The following is a 19120-nucleotide window of genomic DNA, read 5'->3' as shown; positions in this document are numbered from 1 at the left end:
TCCTGGCTTTGGCTTAAGTAAGAGTGTAGATGTGCCCAGACCCTCATTGTCTAAATATGGACCGACCACAAACCTATGCAAATTCCATGAACTAAAATCAATCAATCTGTACATTTAAATAACAGCGAGCAATGATAAAATAAAAAGTGTATGGGGCTTCAGGAATATAATACAGCAACATGCACACACAACAGGAACAACGCACACACATCTAACTTGCCCTTACACACACACACACACACACACACACAGAACACCTCTATGTACATATAAAGTCATAACCACATGGAAGTGAAACTGCTTCAGCACAAGTATCATTCTTGCTATCCGCCCCCATAACCTCAGGTGCAGAAATGTAATCTCCGGATCTTGGGCCTGCGTTCCTACAAAGGTCAGAAACAAGAAAACACCAAATACTCTGATTTCAGTTCCCTGTTGCATGTGCTGAGGCTGCGCTTTCAGTCAGAGATCTGCTCTGGCACAGAAACAGTGTCGTCTGACAGAGAAAACACTGCGCAACTGCAGCTCCCAGAACCGAGAGGACGCACCCTGTTGTAGCACCAGGCCATGTGGAACTCAGGTAAGAGCCGCAGTGTGTGGTGCAGGAAACAGTGTTGAATAGGAGGGACAGTGAAGTGAGGTGGAATCGTATAACAAAATAGTTCAGGATATAGTAATAGGATACTTCTTCTTTACTTCTTACTTTCTTTTGTTTTTCAATGGCTAAACTGCACCCCTGATTGTAACTAGGGACTGTTTGTTGATAGTCAATCAATCAATCAATCAATCAATCAATCAATCAATCCATTAATCTTTCCATCAGATCATCAGTCAATAAATGGCCATGTTATGGGAATCACAATCGGAAGGGGATTTTGTTGGTTCCTGTTATATGCTTTGCATTGCATTGTATGTGTTGTGTTTTTTTAGTATGGATTGGCGCCAGAGTAAAATAAAATAAAAAACACTGTGGCATGGAGAATGTTTTAGGCAGTATTTATTTGTTTGGCACTATGTGTAGACTGGATTAATAAGTACGTTTCGATGTAGGCCTGGGAGGGGGGCACATATTTATGTTATTGTCCAGAGACGTCTAGCACATCAGTTTTCTCTAGGAAACAGTCTTCCCCTTTTCCTGTACTGTTTCAGTGTTGTATGCTCACAATGCTCCAAATGCACTAAACACTCCTAAACGTCCGTATGACTCGGACCTCACCAATAGGACCTGATTGTGACAAGTGCATTACCCATGGCTGATGTTCTCCTGTTCAGATGACCCAGTGCTCACAAAACGGCAGTGTTTTTGTAAAGGCTTCCTTTTTTATTAGATACTTATCTCTGTAAAAATAAAAATAACGTAAAAAATAAAGTTCTGTTTATATGAGATATGTATCTCATAAAAACTGAAGCATTTAGTTTGCTATTATGTCTGCACTTACTGTACTTAACTGTATAAATTGGAAGTTGTAAAATGTATTATATCTTGAATTGCTTTGTATAATATATATTTGAATTTGTAATGTTTGATGCCTTGTACTTAACTGTATTATTGCACTTATGGTGTAAGTCGCCCTGGATAAGTGCATCTGCCAAGAAATAATAATAATAATAATAATAATAATAATAATAATAATAATAATAATAATAATAATAATAATAATGAGATACATTAATCAGAAACTTTTTTTGTACTCTATATGGCATCAATAAACTTCCTTAGTGTAGGTGGTATTTATGTGTATTAAAAAATAAGGGAGCTTACAATCTCACAGCAATTGTTCAGTTGAGGGTGAAAATGGTCTAGAATTAAAATATTTGATTGATTGTTGTTCTTGCTGATTTCTAGAGGAGGAAATCTGTGGTTTGTCTGGTATTTACATACACTTAAAGACATTACAACTGTGTTTGCTGTTTCTTTTTTGGATTTTGTTTTCTACAGGGAGGTCTTTCTCAGCTTTCTATGCATGGGGGAGAGAATGGGTTTCTGAATGTAATCAGAGCTAAAAGAATGCAAAATACACCACAATATTTAAGTACACTGTGGGGTTTTATAACATTTTAAACCAAGATCAACATATAGATAGATGTCTGCCTCTGTCCTAACGGTGGATCCAACACTTTAGAATCCAGGGTAAGATAATCTTCTCTTCTCTTTAGATATGATACTAAAAGCTTGTTAACTTCTATCAAACATCAGTCATTAACAGGTTGGGCCCGGCAGGCAGACAGTTTAGTGTATGTTGCCATCTACACCGCAGGCAAAGATAATTCACTTTGTGTTCACTTCATCCACAGCTGTCCGTGCCTTTTGTTTCCAGCTAGTGAGCATATGCCACTGGACACTTTTACAAAATCTTTGTTATTTTTGTTACAATACTGTCTTAATTAATGTTAACACAGGAATGCAACAAAATAATGGGAATGTTATGATAATGGTTTAACAGATGGTGGATTGATTTTTACACTGTCATAATTGTGCCAGTTTCTCCATTTATTTTCCTTTTATGGAGTTCAGAAATAGGTGGCAGTTTACAGTCCATTCATTCGTTCATCTTCCTATATGCAAATAACTCTTTATCCTTTGGGGGCCTTTGTTTTGGCTACAGATGCAGTTTTCCAGGCCTTTTGGCCAAATCTCTGCACTGCAGACTTGTAATAAAAAGGGTCTGGAGAACAGTGATTGCGATAAAGGTCGTACTACACTACCAAGCCAATCCAGTGCCTCCATGCAGGGAAAATTAGTTTTGCTTCCCTGTGAAAAGTATACATTTCCCCTCGGCAGGTAGAGCATGTAGTTTTGACCACTTTTGCTGGTTTCGCTTCCCTTCTGATTTCATATAACTAAGAGACAGATGTCATATTACAAAAACAGTGTTCAGAATAAAATAGATATTGTTGCTTCAGCTATTGAAGTACCATTCCTGCTGTTCACATCCCGATGACATTTCTGTAGTCTGGGTATAGGTCATATATTCAGTGCCACTGCTTTGAAAAGGCCAGTCCTGCTGCAGAGGGTATATCCTTGGGGGCTCCTGTCTGTCTGATGTTACAGCTACTAAAATGGAAAATAACTGTAGAGAACGCAATATACAGAACATGTCTTACAAGGACTAATTCCAAAGTTAGAAATATATGGTAAGCTTTGTATGGACAACAATGCAGCAACAGTAGGCTTCTCTGAAGTTTCACAGTGAGTGCATCACCCATAGGAACACTAGAGAAATGATATTGGAGACGTATCCCCAAATAATCGCTCACCAGAAAACATTAAGAAACGTATTCTGTTCCTATTTGTGATTCTTATTGTTCAATCCTCGCACTCTTTAAAACAACGGCCCACTCCGGAAACCCACATCTCTCTGGAACTTGAGGTGTACAGCTTCAAGTTCCAGAGAGATGTGGGTTTCCGGAGTGGGACGTTGTTTTAAAGAGTGCAAGGATCGAACACGTGTCGGCTTGATGATCTTTAAAACATTCTTAATGCTGGCCGCCTCCATTTTCACTTCCTCAGTTTCACTTCTTCTTTCCTTTATGCAAATTTGACATTTCCTTTTGCATTTATTTGATATGGCTGAATGTTATTTGTCGTTAGAAACACTGGAAACATTGTTTTTGTCTTGCTTCACAGTGAATAGAGTTATAGTTTCTTTCACAGACTTGCATTAACACTTATCTTGGACTGCCCTACCTAAAAAAACATTGGGTAGCCCAAGACTGGTGTTGATCTGGGTCTGTGAGAGTGCCAGAGTGTCTTTATATAATCCTTTAAATTATATTTAATTTTTCCAGATGTCCTTGAAGAAAACAACAGTTCTTCAGAGAATGAAGAGGACATTCAGGTAGGGATCTACACACAAAGGGTTAAGGTGCCCCTCTCACTGCTACAAAGAAATAATGGTACCTGAAAAAATGGGTGAACAGTGCCAACTCATAGAAGAGCTCTGTACAGATGATGCACGGCTCTCATTGAAAAGGAAAATAAGATATCGATCGGCTCATTCACTGGGGCTGTCAGTTGCAGCACTGCTGGGACATCTTAATTGTGGTCTGTGCACAGTAGTACAGTCCTGAGAAATAGATGGTAGGGCTCTTTAAATGCTTTGCTGTCTTTTTCAGGATTCCACCTTGTCTTTTCCTAACACACAGGGCTAGGTGTACTAAAGGATTGTTCATGTTTATGAGCCATAAACCTGTCACACACAAGTCGGACATGTCAGGTTACATGTACTAAACAAGCAAGATGACTTTTGCTTGGTTTAAAAAAACTACATTGCAGAAATAATTTTTCTTTACGATTAAGTTGCTGATGAATATTTAATTCTGGGCTCTTCCGCAATAGGATGCAAAAAGGGGGTGCAAATGAGGTAGTATTTATTACAATTAGATGTACCAAAGCACTTTGGTCAGTTAGTCAAGGACTGTGGAAAGCATGTTTTAACCAGTCGCAATGAGCAACCCTTTAAAAGGTAATGTGGGGAAAACAGCGGATGACCTGAAGCTGAGCTATCCCTGAGGTGGTGAATCTATTATCCACCCTGCATTGGCTTGCCTCTGAATCCTTGCAGCAGTCTTTGCATTTGCTGACATCTCATGCCTCTCTCTCTTCCCTGCAGCTCGAGATCTTGGAGCTGGAGAGGGACGAGGCCCACCAGAAGCTGGCCGATATTGAGCAAGGTAAAGTGTCTCCAGTCCTGCATCAGATCCTATGATGGCTTTAAGAGCTGGGCTGAAGGCATGCTAGGCCTACAGTGGAGAGATGAGAGACTGGCTTTGACATATGTTTTGCTTGGTCTCCTTGCTCCTGAAGATAGATTTGTAACAGTGGGGTTGTTTAGTGTCTGACTAAAGGGCATCACTTATTGGAGATTCTAAATATAAATACAACCTTACAGTCTATGTGTGTTTGTGTGTGTGTGTGTGTGAGCAGTGTCCCTGCAGATCCTGAATGAGATCAGTGCTCTGGAGATGCAGTATGAGATTGAACGCACCTGCCGGGAGAATGCAGAAGTCTTTGCTGCAAAGGTATAACCCCGGACTTACATCGGAGACTGGGCAAGACTGTAAACCCCAGCACTGGCACACAACCAGCTCCAGAGAGCATTACTTGATTCCTTAGCTTTCAGATGGAGCTGGTAAACTACAGGGCTTTCATTTCCTGGTCTTGACCTCATCCTTAAGTCTCAAATTATAAGAGGAATTCAATAAGTATACCAGAAGCAGAGTACACAGTAGATTCTAGAATCAGCTGAGCACAGTTTATTTGCGGTGGGAAATAAATATAACGTGAGCAGAGACACACTGACCACTTGACATACAGTGAGTGTGGTCCATGTGCTGACTGCCCCTGCCTGACCCTAGGTATCGAAGGAGAACAAGATGCTGAAGAGGAGGAGCCAGGCACTGCTACCGCTGATCCCAGAGCTCCCAGAGGACCTGGGGACCATCACCCTTGACCTTGACCTTGACCTCGACCCCGAGCCTGACCCTGCCACCGAATCCCTGTTGCAGTGCCAGACTCAGATCAGAGGTATATACTCCCTGCTCCTCCCCATTAAATAAACCAACATGCAAATAAGGGATAACGAGTTTGCAGAGATTAATATTTCTGCTTAATTGCCGTGTGCGGCTTACGGACACTACTGATCAGCTGTTCACCATTTCTAGCAGCCAGTAAACTGCTGATTGACGGTGCTGATGTTTTCTATAAGGCTCTCGTGTGTGCATGTTGGTTTAACGTTTCTTCCTCTCCTCGAAGAACTGCAGGGGTCTTTGGACAAGCTGGCAGGAGATAAGATGCAGCTGTCCGGCCAGGTGGAGACACTGCAGAGGGAGCAGGCAGAACTCAGGGAGCAGGTAACAGTCACTCACTTTTTCTGCCTGCCAATGAAGCTAACTTCCTTTTCCAGAAACAGGCCAGACTACCGCCAGCAAAGCCGCAGATTGTCGCCACTCTTACTGAGTAACTGGTTTGCAGAATTCAGGGTGGTAGAGTAATCAGCTGCGGTGGTTTCTTTGGTAGAACTCCCTCTAGTTTGGGTTTGGGTTAGTATTTCCTTAATTGACTTATGCAAATGAAAAAGAAGACAATAATTCCAGCTTTCCTGGATATATTCCACACAAGCCACAGTATCCTGGGAACAGTACAAAATGTCTGTTTTCACCCTACCATTTGACCTTTGGCCTGTCATATAATCTCCTACATGACCATCAGCATTAGGCCAAGTTCCCAAAGATGTTAATTTTTGTTTGTTCCATTATGTGTTTTTTTTTTTTTTTAATTTTTGGTGGCTGTGTTCAAGGAGGCTCGCTGTAGTACTGTAGCATTCTCCATGACAAAGTGGGGAGCTGAACAGAAAATAAAACAAAGCCAGTGTGCTCCCCCTGTATATCCGGTACAATCCAGTTGCACAAAAGCACATTGAGAGAGGTAAATCTTAACATTGAAAAATTCCACTGCTTCAGCATGCTCAGTTTTATCTGGGATGTGGGAGCTAAAACATAGTTACAAGAGGAAACAAAGTTTCCATCAACTCTAACATCATTGTGTCCTGATTGTCAATGCGTTAATGCAGTTATGTCTGCTGTCCTACACAGCTGTCTGCAGAGAAGGAGGAGAAGGAATTCGTGCTTAAGAAACTGAACAAACAAAACCGAGCCATGCAGAAACTCAATCGGGGTGAGCAGAGCGCGCCACAAATATTGCGATGCCAACCAACCCACACACTCACAGAAAACACTGGTACACTGAGAGGTGCACACACATCAGCTACAATGCCCCCTGGCCAAAGAATACAGTCCCTGGACAACCAGGGGGCTCGATTCACAAAGACGGCCCCCAGTGTGCCCCTTTCATTTGTACAGTGAGTTGTATTACCCATGGGCATCTGTTGCCAAGAGGACAAGAGTACAGTACACTGCATTTACCCGAGGTGTGTGTCTCTGTGTATGTGTGTGCTTTTCTCCTCCACAGTGTCTCAACTAGTGTCCCATGAGCATATGGAGCTGACCCAGAAGTTGGAGCTGGAGCAGAACCTGAGGCAGCATGCAGAGATCTTTGCACACCAGGTACTTTCCACTGTCTCACAGCTGCTACTCCTGTCATGCCAGAGCACACTGCTATCTCTATATCAAGGCCACTAGCTTTGAAGTGGCAGGACAGCACACACACAGGTAGGTCCATACTACTGATTTGGTTATAGTCTTAAAATGGGATTTTATGAAGGAGACTTGGAGTCTTGGAGGGATTGAGGACTTATGGACTCATCAGACATCAGGCGCTGTTTTGTCAAAACGTGAGCCGTGTTCTCCTCTCAAATTACTGGAGAAAAAAGTAAATTAAGGATGGGATTTCCCCGGATTCCTGCTAGGTGTACGAGTTTTCCGTTTCCTTCAGCACTGATGTTATATGCCATCCAGCGAGAGGGAGGGCCAAATTCCCAAGATGGAGAAGAGGATCACAGAGGCTGACAGGCAAAACAGGGGAAAAACCTGATTGATACCACAAAGGCACCGTGAATCCTCTGACAAGCTCCGAGCACAAAGAGAGATGACTCACCCTTCTGCTAATTGGCGCAATTCAGAGGGTGCATCGCCTGGGAGGTGCAGAATACCCCATCCCTCTGTGCGGTGTGAATGGACAAGCCCGGGGAGAGAGAGAAGAGAGAGGACACTTCCCTATTGAGGCTCTGGTTTATCCTTTTGTGTGCATGGGGCTCTTCATGGGGGCTACCAGAGTAATTAGCAGTGTTGTGCAAATAAAACGTAGTGAGGAAAGGGAGGGGGGTCAAGAAGGTGTGAAAGGGAAAACAGAGGGCTTTTGAACGTGCTGCAGTTCTGACAGCTAATGTGTGAAGAACAGGGGCGGCCCATTAAGTGCCAAAAGCAAGACAATATCCCATTGAGTCCCCCGTCCCAGGCTCCCGTGTTAATTAGGCCCTGTCACGGCCGCGGCTTTCAACCGCCGAAGCCCACGCACACCAGGCCCGGTGCCGCCACATCCAGCGCAGGCCACAAAGCACCCTCCCATTGTCCGCACCGATGTATAGTCTGCGTTTCGTCAGTGTATTGACCGTGTATGGGCTGCATACAGATACCCTCACAATAGCCTTACCTCAGGAGTCCTCTCCAAGCACCGCAGTGAAAGGGGAGTCCTGGAGCGCACACAGCACGGCCCTCTCCTGAATGGGCTGGGAAGTGCCCTTGTCGGAGCAGGGCTTATTTATTTATCCAGCCATTTTATTTGTATCAGATGCTCATTCATTCCCTTTGCAGTGCATGGCAGCAGCAACAAAGCCTTTAAACCAGGGGATGGAATAAGCAGATAATGCATGGAAATTCATTGAGTATCCATCTATGCGCTGAATATCCTTCTGCCATTAAGGAATGAATGACATGTGAGGTGAAAGGTTTATAGATGTCCTGGTTGTAAAAGGAGTGTTTATTTAATCTTTATGTCAGCTCAGATTTATCACATGCTGCTTTTTCAAAAACACCCACAAATCCCATGTTCACAAGGGGAAGGGCATGAGAGAACGCTGAGAGAAGAAACAGGTATATTCACTGTAAGATAGCTCTGTGATCGCAAAATGTCTCCGAGGATATAGCTATGGAAATATTGTCCTAAAATTCATGGCCATTTTCAAAGTAGCTTTTCTGGGATAGTTTGGCTACAGCTTCAGGGCTCCAACGCCTATGATTAGTAGCAACTCAACTGTATTCACTTCTCAGACCACTCGGAGTCAAATACACTGTTGTGAAATTGAAAGTCACACTCTTTTACCAATATGACTCTCAGTTCATGAAAATAAATCCCCTTCTATTATAACTTAGAGAGTTCCACGTCATTCTTTATGAAATTCATATCCACTTTACGCGAAGCTGAACTCCAGTCGCACCTCACAGCCTACACAAATGCAAGGAGACTGAAGAATGATGGTTTCTAGTGATGTCGTTTCCGTACCCAGATTCTTCCATACTCCTATGCTGTATATCAGTGTTCGGCACCTTACTTAAATGGCAATTGATCCCTTGTCTGTCAGACTGGGGAATTGCAACTTTGCATATGTGTTTGCATATGCCCTCGTAACCTGGTGGATCCATTCTTTTTGTTCACTACCTGTATAAGGAGAAATGTGTTTTATTTTTTCATCTTTTCCACAGTCTACATCTTACTTTGTTCGTGATTGATTAATTGGTGAATTTATCAACAAAATTCCACCAAGGTACTTTTTGGGGTTTCATTAGAGTGACTTAATACATTTGTGTATCTTGATTTGCATATAAACCATACCCCATAAACTATAAACTTTAGTTTCATTTTAATATGTTTATATATTTGACCCACTATATTGTATAAGTATTCTACATTTTAAATGTATCTAATACTACTATATGAAACATACACTTACAAATGCCTTTCCCCTGCTATTTTTACAATATTCATTATATTGGTCAAGGTGAGGAAATGGGATTGAAAATGCAAATTCTCTTCAGTTGCTATTCAGTTACCTGGATCTAATTCAGGAGAGGGTAGATTTTTCAGGCACAGGACCGAAAGGAAACCAGTCCATAGTGGGGCATAGCTCTGGTTCTGGGGGTATATAATAATCCAACAGGTTTTATTGGTCTTTTGGAATCATCAACACTTTAACAACTAGGAACTCTTATTTGATTGGTCCAAATAACCCCAAAATTAGATTAGCTAGTTATGAGCTCAGGAGGAAAGAAAACCCTGAAGACACTTTGACCATTTTGGGACCAGCGCTTAGCACTCCTGGAGTAGATGGACTGGAATGGAGTAGAGCAGCCCACATGTCATGATGGCCCTATGTTCCCTGCTCTGCCCCAGATGCTGGTGAAGCAAAAGGAGGTGGCACGGCAGAGCATGATGCTCATGCCGAGCACTGAGCCAGAGCCCCAGCTCCTCCAAGCCCTGGAGCAGGTGGCAAAGGTCAGCAGCACTCTGGAGGAGATCCTGCTGCAGCGCCAGAACAAGGTCAGACACTGCTTGGCACTAGCAGGCCATGGTCCATCAGAGGGCAACTGGTAATCCCTGGAAAAGAGTGTATGATAGTAAAACCATGCATTTGTGTGTCTGCAGCTGCTAGGGGTGCAGTCTGCCCTAGATGAGGGCCCTGTCCTCAAGGAGCTGGAGAGAGTGAAAGCACAGTTGGAGGCGTGTGAGGAGCAGAAGAGGGAAGCAGAGAGCCAGCTCAGAGACGCCCGGTGTACAATCACTGAGCTGCAAGAGGAAGGTATGCAGTTTGGGCCCTGCCTTACGTCTCTGCTCAAGTCTGTCAGCAAACATAAGAAAAATACACACTTCATATTGAGGTGCTTCTCGTCAGTGTTTGTGATTATGCTTTTTGTTTATGGTACTTGAATAACAGTTAATAAATCTATAACCAGGCTAATAACACTGAATTATACCCTTACAGTGGATTATATATATGAGAAGAACTGACCGTGTGTTAATAACATACTCATCGACAGTGGAGGCCATTAACTATGAGGTTATTGATTCTATATTTATACATAATGTTATTGTATGTTGTGAGGTTGTAAATAAGGTATACATGCATTTTGTATAATTTTGATTGATAAGGTAAGATAAGTGATAACAATGTTTTATTATTGTTTACCTAAGTTTTATAGATAACTAATAACTAAGTTATAGAGTGTTAATAAAGCCATATAGATACCTTGTTGTAGGTATTGGATGTGACACAATTAAATATCTGCTGAGTAGAATGAATTAGTATGTTAATACAGTTAATACAAATGTTAATACAAATGTTTATCTAGTACATCTAAGGCATTACTACTGTAATTTTCACCGGTGTCACAATGTGTCAGTTATGCCACAGAGTCAGACTGTTTCTTGTGCACATCCCCAAATAAATCATGACAGCAAATCAACATGATCTCAATTAAAATGGTCATTCTGTGGGCAACTATTTATTTGGGTATTGTAGGATCTTATGAACTTCTTGTTGAGGAAATGTTGTCTCATGTAGTGCATATACTGTACATGAATATTAGAATTCCAATATTTTCCTTAAGACACATTTGTCAACAAACAAACAAATCAGAAATCAGAAATATCGCAAGGTTTAACAAAGAACAAGATTTTTTCTGTCATGCAAATGCACTTCATTAGGAAATGATTTAGCTAGTCAGCAAACTTTGGCACTAATTTCTATTCTGCCTATTTCAGCCTATGTACGAGTGCCCTGTGTATACATATACATACCAATGTACACTGGATATCAGTGCACTGAACATATTTGTTTTTAGAAAATCTACGCCCATGCTAATGCATGACTTTTGCTGTTTCATCTCTCAGTGACCCAACTCCAGGACCGGCTGAAACAAGCAGAGGTCTCTGAGACTCCCCCTCAATCAGACCAATCACAACAAGAGGCCCCGGCCCCTCCCCCTCTTTCTCTTCCTCCTCCTCCTCCTCCTCCTCCTCTTCCTCCCCCCCCCCCTATTGCTGTTGTCAGGTAAGAGGGACAGGTAGAGAATAGCTAACATATAGTGGGGGGACATAAAGTTCTTGGCAAATCAAACAGCTGGTGGACGCTGAAACCCTGCAGGAATTGACTAAGATAAGATAAGATAAACCAACTTAATGGCAACCAAATGATCATGACAGGGTTAATGGCTTCCTCTCGTCTGTGTTATTTCATATTTGATTGTGTTCTCTAGATAATTATAGTCAGGCTGTATTACCCCACTTCCTTTCTTAAGGCATTTATAGTACTAATAATGCTGTGTGTTGACCTCCCGTTCTGTGTGCCCAGCCCTCTGGAGGCCCTGAAGAACAGGAAGAGGAATCAGCCACCCAACCCAGCATCAAAATGTGAGATTCCACAACACCACACACCCTGAATTACTCCTGATAACATTGCCTCAATATAGCATACTGGAGATCTAATTGGATTTCTCTGTGAGATCTAATATTTGTTACAATGCACGTCTGGGTGCCAGCATATCTCTTTATCTCTTTAAAATTTAAATGAAATACATTTGAGAACTACATTGACTAGTATATGAAGGGATTTCAGCCACACATTTACAGCACCTGAATGTGTATATGTTGCAGCCCCGACATCTGGGCCAGATGTAAAGGCCAAGGCAGTCAGTGAGATGATGGAGAGGATTAAGAATGGGATTGTTCTGAGACCCACACAGAAGCCACACCAGGTACAAGTCATTTTGAATAGTTTAGCTGCCTCAAAAGCAACTATGTCTGATGAGCAAACTGGGAAGACTGCTGCAACAAATGACCACTACAGTTCTTGATATGAACGTATTAATTTAAATTGTTTTATATATGACCTAAAACAGTGGCTCACAGTCTGTTCTTGCTGTTCCCTTGTGCCTTCTGCTTTGTTTTGACTGACCTCTGAAAACTGTTATTTTGAAATTACAAAAGAGGTGCTCCAAGAACATTGATAACAAAGCAGTGTAAAACCTATAATACCACATATGTGCTGGCAGAGGAACAGTGATGAATAAGGCTAAACTGTGGTCTCTGGCCTTGTTTTTCAGTCCAGCGCGGAAGAGGACAGTGCCTGGAAGGTCAGATGCTTTGGCTGATGGATTGTTTATGCCCTTACACTGCACAGCAAAGACTGACATTTTGCCAATAGCTGATTGTCATCCACAGTGTATTTTATAAAAATGTCCTTTTTTCCTCACATTTAAATAGGGGAGCATAACTTAATTCAACATAGCATTTGGGTTTTCTAGGTCAAAATTAGCATATTTAAGTCACTTTAAGTCTGTTTAATTTGACCAATTTAATAAGCCATGTCTTCAGCTGTTCAGTGTGTTTACATGAGATCCAGTAATTCCAAAAAATAATGTATTTAGAAACCTGAAAAGTATAAAATGAATGAATTAAAAAGTGCCCTTTTAGTTTATTTTACATGACACTCCAATTAAGTAATTAATAGAATATGTAGACAACATTCATACTGTACATGGGTCCCAATGATAAATAATTTATACATCATGGGGTGCTTGTGTATACACAGTAGTAGTGAGAGTTTGCAGGGAAAAAAAATTGTGCCTGTGTAATGGGATGACAGATAATATTCTGGTTTTCAGAATACTATCTGAACCTTCTAGAATCTAATGGATGTTCTAAAAATTCTCTTTGAGCATCTTCCAATATGTTATCTGAAAATATGTATGTTAACATGACGTTTGATACCAGATTTACTCTTTGTACAACTATTCTTGTGTAAGAATGTCAGTTCCCCAGCTCATGTAAACACACTGATTGGTATTTTAAAAGCATATATATACCCTGCTAGACTGCAGCCCTCAGGCTTCAAAGTGCACCACAACATATTTTCATCTTTAAAGTCTTAGAAGAGACTGCTGTATTGTCACAGTCTTCTTTTTGTGGGTCGGTAAATGATATACTGATGAAATATTGAAAATACACTGTGCATGATGATAAAGTTTAGTCTATTTCTTTTGTTTCTTAGGCACAGGACTTGAATAAGTGCAACTTAAAGAGAAACTGGCACAGTTAATTAAGTTCTAGTTTGATGTGTCTTTAAGTGTTGCTATAATGTGTAAGTAAGATGTATAGCACTCTTCCAGATCGATTCTATCATATAAGCCAATTTTAAAACTTGCAAATATAAAACTTATTAAATAATGTTGGATGTCAAAAGCCAGCAATTATGCTCCTTCAGTATTTCAGGATGTGTTGTGTCATAACTTTCCAGATAGCGGAAAAACTATAAAATCTTACAGCGTGTATATAAATAAATACATACTCTTACTACACCCTCTTAAGCATTATGTGGCAGTGTTACGTGCAGCTCCTGTGCATAGAAGTTACACTATATTCCTACAATGCACACATCGTTTGAGAGCTTATTCTGTTGGCAACCAGCGCAAAAGTGAAGAGTATAAATAGTATTAAAGAAAAGCACATGGATTTGGTGCCCTTTTAAGGGTACCAGAGGTGTTTGTCAGTTTAAGGGGTTACATTTTGTTAAACAAAACGATTCCATAATTTATTTTTAATCTATAATTGTTTATTTGTTCCATGCTTTAATTTCATAGTACATTGAGACTGTGTAAATTTCAATACAAATTGGAAAAATGTAGGTGTTCTAAAACTTTTGACCGGTAGTGTACATCTTCTGATTAATTCACTACATTACATTTATATGCACTACAATGAAAATAGTGCAAGACTTCATGAACAAACACTAAGGAGAACTGACATATAATGAATATGAAATATAAGATGGGTGGCTATACTGTATGAAAGATATCAGAAGCATCACATTCCTATCAGTTTTGTAGTTTTTATTTTAATGTATTTTTCCCACAACCCTGGAAACAGCAACACCTCATGTTGTCTATGGAAACAATGATTACTATCGATGAGAAAGAATATGGAATAAGAAAAACGAATACTCTGTTGATTTGCTAATAATGACTCGAGTTGCCACAGGGAAGACAAATTAATTTGTAGTACTTATACTATGCAGGATGTTATGACACAACACACCCTGAAACCCTGAAGGAGCATACATGCTGGCTTTTGGCATCCACCATTTAAAAAGTTTCTTATATGATAATGTTACTTATACACTGTATCAACACGTAAAAACACATCAAACCATAATGATAGGAACTGAGCCATTTTCCCTTTAAAAGCATTAGACAAACTACACTCAATCTATTGTTCTCTTCTGCTTGCTTTTAGCTTTCGGATGCAAGCCATTTCTTCAATTGTTTTACAAATTTGACGTATTGATGGTCACCATACATTAAAGCACTGTCTTTTTTTCTTTTAAGGACCAGTGGAATGAAAAAAGAAAGAGCGCAGTGAACGAGTTGCAGGGTATATTGGTAAGAATGTTTGGCCTTGAAGTTGTCACACAATCTGACACATGCAAATTCATTTTGTAGCTTCCAATACACTTTTTAACAGCAGGAATATGAAACATTTAATCCATTTAACCCCTGATCCCAACAGCTGGCAGGAGCTCATCAAGGTTGAACCTGGTGGGTCAGTAGTGGGAGGGCAAGCATTTTAGAAAAATCAGCCACTGCAATCACTGCATGAAGTGCCCTTTCTCCATCTGTGTGATGAAACACTCTGGCAGAGAATCAATGCTTTTGGGGACACACAGATTACTGTCATTCAGTGGGACTGTCCTGTAGTTTTAAGACTGGATAAGTGGAGTGAAGCTGGTGATAAGAGTTACAAACTACTTGAAGTACTTTATTTAGCCATGTTGAAATAAGCAGTCATATAAGAAAGAAAAATAAACAGTAATTTAATTGAGCTTTCAATAAAATGTTAGTAGGTACAGGGCCACTTGCGGTGTGACTCTGATTTCTTGCAGTAAATTGGATTAAATATCGTGACTTTACACTGCATATGCATATTTTTCACATTTTGTTATGTCAGTGCCTCAGAGTTCCCTGCATTTAAATTAGGATTCCACTTATATACATACCATACTCCATACTGTTGAGGGGAAAAAAACTTTTTTTTAAATGATATATTAACAATACAAAACTGAAATGTCATAATTGGATAAGTCTCCCCCCCCCCCGGGTTAATACTTTGTGGAAGCACCTTTGGCAGCAATTACAGCTGTGAGTCTGTTGGGATAGGTCTCTACCAGCTTTGCACACTTAAATTTGGCAATATTTAACCATTCACCTTTACAAAACTGTTATAGACAGCAAGCTTTAAGTCATGCCACAAATTTCCAATTGGATTTAGGATTTATTCTTTGGGTCGTTGTCATACAGAAAGGTGAACTTCCAGTTTCAGCTTACTTGTAGAGGACAGCAGGTTTTCCTCAAGGACTTTTCTGTATTTTGCTCCATTCGTTTTCCGTATCCTTGTCCCTTCTATCCTAGCAAGATCCCCAGTCCATGCTATAACATTAGCTGTCACCACCATGCTTCACATTAGGGATGGTGTTCTTCGAGCAATGTGCTGTGTTGGGTTTGCGCCCAAACAACGCTTAGCATTTAGGCAAAAAAGTTCAATTTTAGTTTCATTAGGTCAGAAGCCTTTTGCCACATGACTTCAAAATTTCCAGAGTGTTGTTTTGCATTCTTCAAATGGGATTCAAGCTGGGCTTTCTTGAGTATCATACAGGCCAGATTAGCGGAGTGCTTGGGAGTTTGTTACCTTTCAACAACTTTGTCCTGGAGTTCTTTTGAAAGCTCCTTGGTGCTCGTGGTTGAGTTTTTGCTTTGAAATGCACGATCCAGCAGAGGGATCCCTCAGGAACTGCTGAATTTATCCTGAAATCATGTGCATCACTACAATTTAACACAGGTGGAGGCCACTTAGCTTAGTGTGTGATTTTGACTTTTCACTTGGAAGTTGTGGGGTAGGATGTGTAGCTAAATTAATATATATATATATATATATATATATATATATATATATATATATATGTAAAGAGAGAGAGGGAGATGATTGTGTGGGGGAGGAGGGCTGGCTGCAGCGTGTCTGTGCCTAACAGACGGTGCTCCCTGCAGGTCTCCATGCAGCGCCCGAGTTTGAGGAGGGTGTCCCGCCGCAGGGTCAGCCGCAAGGTGGCGCAGACAGAGCTGCTGGCCGTGCTGCAGAGGAGGAGGAGAGTGATGGGAGATGAGCAGGATAGACCCCCCCCGACCAAAGCACAAGGTATGGCACATTCTGGCACATTGCCCGGGCATAATACCATTAAACCAAAAAAAACCTACATCAAGTAAGTGGACTGTATGTGTAAATCACTATCCAGATTTCCAGTGACTATACAGCCTAATTGAACTAATTGTTCATCACAAGTATAGCAGTGTCTGTGCAGATGTCATTTCCATTCAACTCACTGTGTCCGGCTGGTAGCCACCTCATCAAGCGTGTGTCTGTGTCTCTCCCTCAGATCCGCAGCCCTCTGGCCCAGCAGGCCCCACCTTACCCTGGGCGAATGAGAACAGCAATGTCCCCGTCCTGCGCCGCCTCAAACACAACAGGGAGAACAGGGCCTCCCGTATCCGAGCCTCCGAGAGCGTTCTGCTTTCGGAAAGCTGACAACAGTGCCAGAGATTTACAAGAGACCGAACCATCTGAGGGGGGTCATCAGATCATCAACTCACCCCACACACTAGCAATTCCCCACAGATTCAAGGCTGATGAACCCAGTCTATTGTCTTCTGAACCCTGAGATTATTCTGCTGTTGGCTGAATACCATCAGATAATACTGTAGTGTAATTCTGCTTTATTGGTTTTAAATGGCACATGTTCAAACTCCTTATAACATAATGGTCTACAGCAGGGGTAGGCAACCCTGGGCCTGGAGAGCCACAATCCTGCAGGTTGTGTAGGTATTTGTCAATTTTCAATTACTAAATACCTGGAACAAATGGTTATTGTGATCAGTTAAGCCAATCACCAAATACATTAATTAATTAATTGTGGATGAGGTGAGAAGGGTGAGATGTTTGTTTCCTACCAAAAATTCCACAGCTCTCCTTCAGAAATATCTTCCCCTCCAGTGGAGTCCTTGGTTAGATGAGGGTTAAATAACTTGATTCACCTTAACTTTTGTGTTACTGTTTATAGAATGGATCAAGGTAGCCATTCCCCCTGGTTTTAATCCATTGGTAATTACAGGACACATACAAACATGACAGGACTGCGGCCCTATTAAAACTGAGTTGATAATTGTGATATGACCGAGAACAGCAACAGGGCTAATAGGGGATTATTGATGCTGCTGTACTTGAGGGTCAAGCTCTTGTCAGCAGTATAGTTGTTTTTCAATTCACACCTGCGCAAGACCTTGGATAGGAAATATTAAATTGGTCCATTTATCAAATTAGAGCCTAAGTGAAATGGAAAGATTGCGGCTGTGGAGTGGGTGAGCTCCATTGTGCTGTCAAAATTAAATCTCCACAGCTATGTGAACACGTTGACAGAAATGGCCATGTGAAACATTGTGAGAGTTTAAAAGACAGCAATACAATGTGGAACAATAGATTACATTTTTCCTCTCGACAATAAAGGCTTTTTTTCTCTTTTGCACAATTGCTTCAGAAAAAATAAAGAATGAAACAAATCAGTAAGTCAGTGTGTGTGGGGGTCACTCTTTTGTATTATTTTTATTTTTAAATTAACTTTGCCAAAGCACATCATGTCACAAAATAATAAATACGTACAATACAATCACCTTCACATTTCAAATAGGAGAGAGATGACTTGCTTCCACTTGAATGAGCTTTTGTAAGCTACTTGTCAGTATATGTTACAGAGCATCTGTTATATAATAAAATGGGTTAACTGGAAATTTAACCAGCAAAGTGCTTAGTGATATAGAGGCAGATTATTCGAACAATGTTTGTTAGTCAGAAATTAACAATACAGAGGCTTAGGTTCTTTAAACAAGCACAATATATAGTTGCATACAGTAATTGCTTGAATACTGAAATGCTATATTCACAATATCAAAGCAAGTGGGAAGAATAACAAAGGGAAATGCACTCCAGTACTAAGCAATTAAATCAAATAATAAAATGATGATTGAAAGAAATATAACCAGCTCATTTAGTGTAGGTTTGTTTTTCTTTCTATCTATTGACAGAGATTTTATGGATAATTTCTTACAACATACAGTCACAGACAACAGTATTCTAATCTTTCTCATCCTTCAATTTAAGCATTGTGCTATTCACAATAAATTATTATTTTTTTTTGTTGCTGTTTATAAATGTTTATAAGGAGTCCCAGTCAGTAAAGTTACAAAATGTGAATAACTTAAATAAAACCTGACTTTTCCCACATTGGATCTCGATGAACGAATTATATTAAAGATCAAAATCTTTACTGTACATTGTGTAATTCGTTGAGAACAAAATGACATAACAACGGTCAATGGAAGGGCTGGATTCAAACTCGCACCGAAAATCAAAGTAAACAATTGAAATCACAGGCTATTCCAACTTGTGTGAATTTCATCACGGCAACTCATAATGTGACTCAGTAGTGTGTATGCCCCCGACGTGCCTGTATGCACTCCCGACAACGTCTGGGCATGCTCCTGATGAGGATCCCTGGATCAGGGCATCAGT

General features: G+C 40.7%; 1 protein-coding gene across 1 annotated transcript; it reads left to right on the top strand.

Moving 5' to 3' along the window:
* The first annotated feature begins 321 nt into the window (after nt 1-321).
* On the top strand, nt 322-18118 carry shtn2 (shootin 2). Its single transcript, XM_066718301.1, has 17 exons — nt 322-580; nt 3790-3839; nt 4614-4674; nt 4928-5022; nt 5359-5527; nt 5756-5853; nt 6595-6676; nt 6971-7065; nt 9848-9994; nt 10100-10253; nt 11345-11504; nt 11805-11863; nt 12107-12207; nt 12556-12585; nt 14836-14889; nt 16549-16696; nt 16935-18118. Exons 1-17 carry the CDS (start codon nt 568-570, stop codon nt 17081-17083), a joined length of 1665 nt encoding a protein of 554 aa, XP_066574398.1. The 5' UTR covers nt 322-567; the 3' UTR covers nt 17084-18118.
* Nucleotides 18119-19120: the final 1002 nt, after the last annotated feature.

The sequence above is a fragment of the Amia ocellicauda genome, chromosome 12, assembly GCF_036373705.1.
Source record: "Amia ocellicauda isolate fAmiCal2 chromosome 12, fAmiCal2.hap1, whole genome shotgun sequence".
In the NCBI taxonomy this organism is placed as follows: domain Eukaryota; kingdom Metazoa; phylum Chordata; class Actinopteri; order Amiiformes; family Amiidae; genus Amia; species Amia ocellicauda.
The sequence above is the reverse complement of the archived record's forward strand: the minus strand, read 5'-3'. Positions and strand labels throughout refer to the sequence as shown.

Coding starts and splice junctions, on each gene's coding strand:
- shtn2 (XM_066718301.1), top strand. Junction 5,854..6,594: donor AGGCAGAACTCAGGGAGCAG/GTAACAGTCACT, acceptor TGTCCTACACAG/CTGTCTGCAGAGAAGGAGGA. Junction 12,586..14,835: donor AAGAGGACAGTGCCTGGAAG/GTCAGATGCTTT, acceptor TTTTCTTTTAAG/GACCAGTGGAATGAAAAAAG.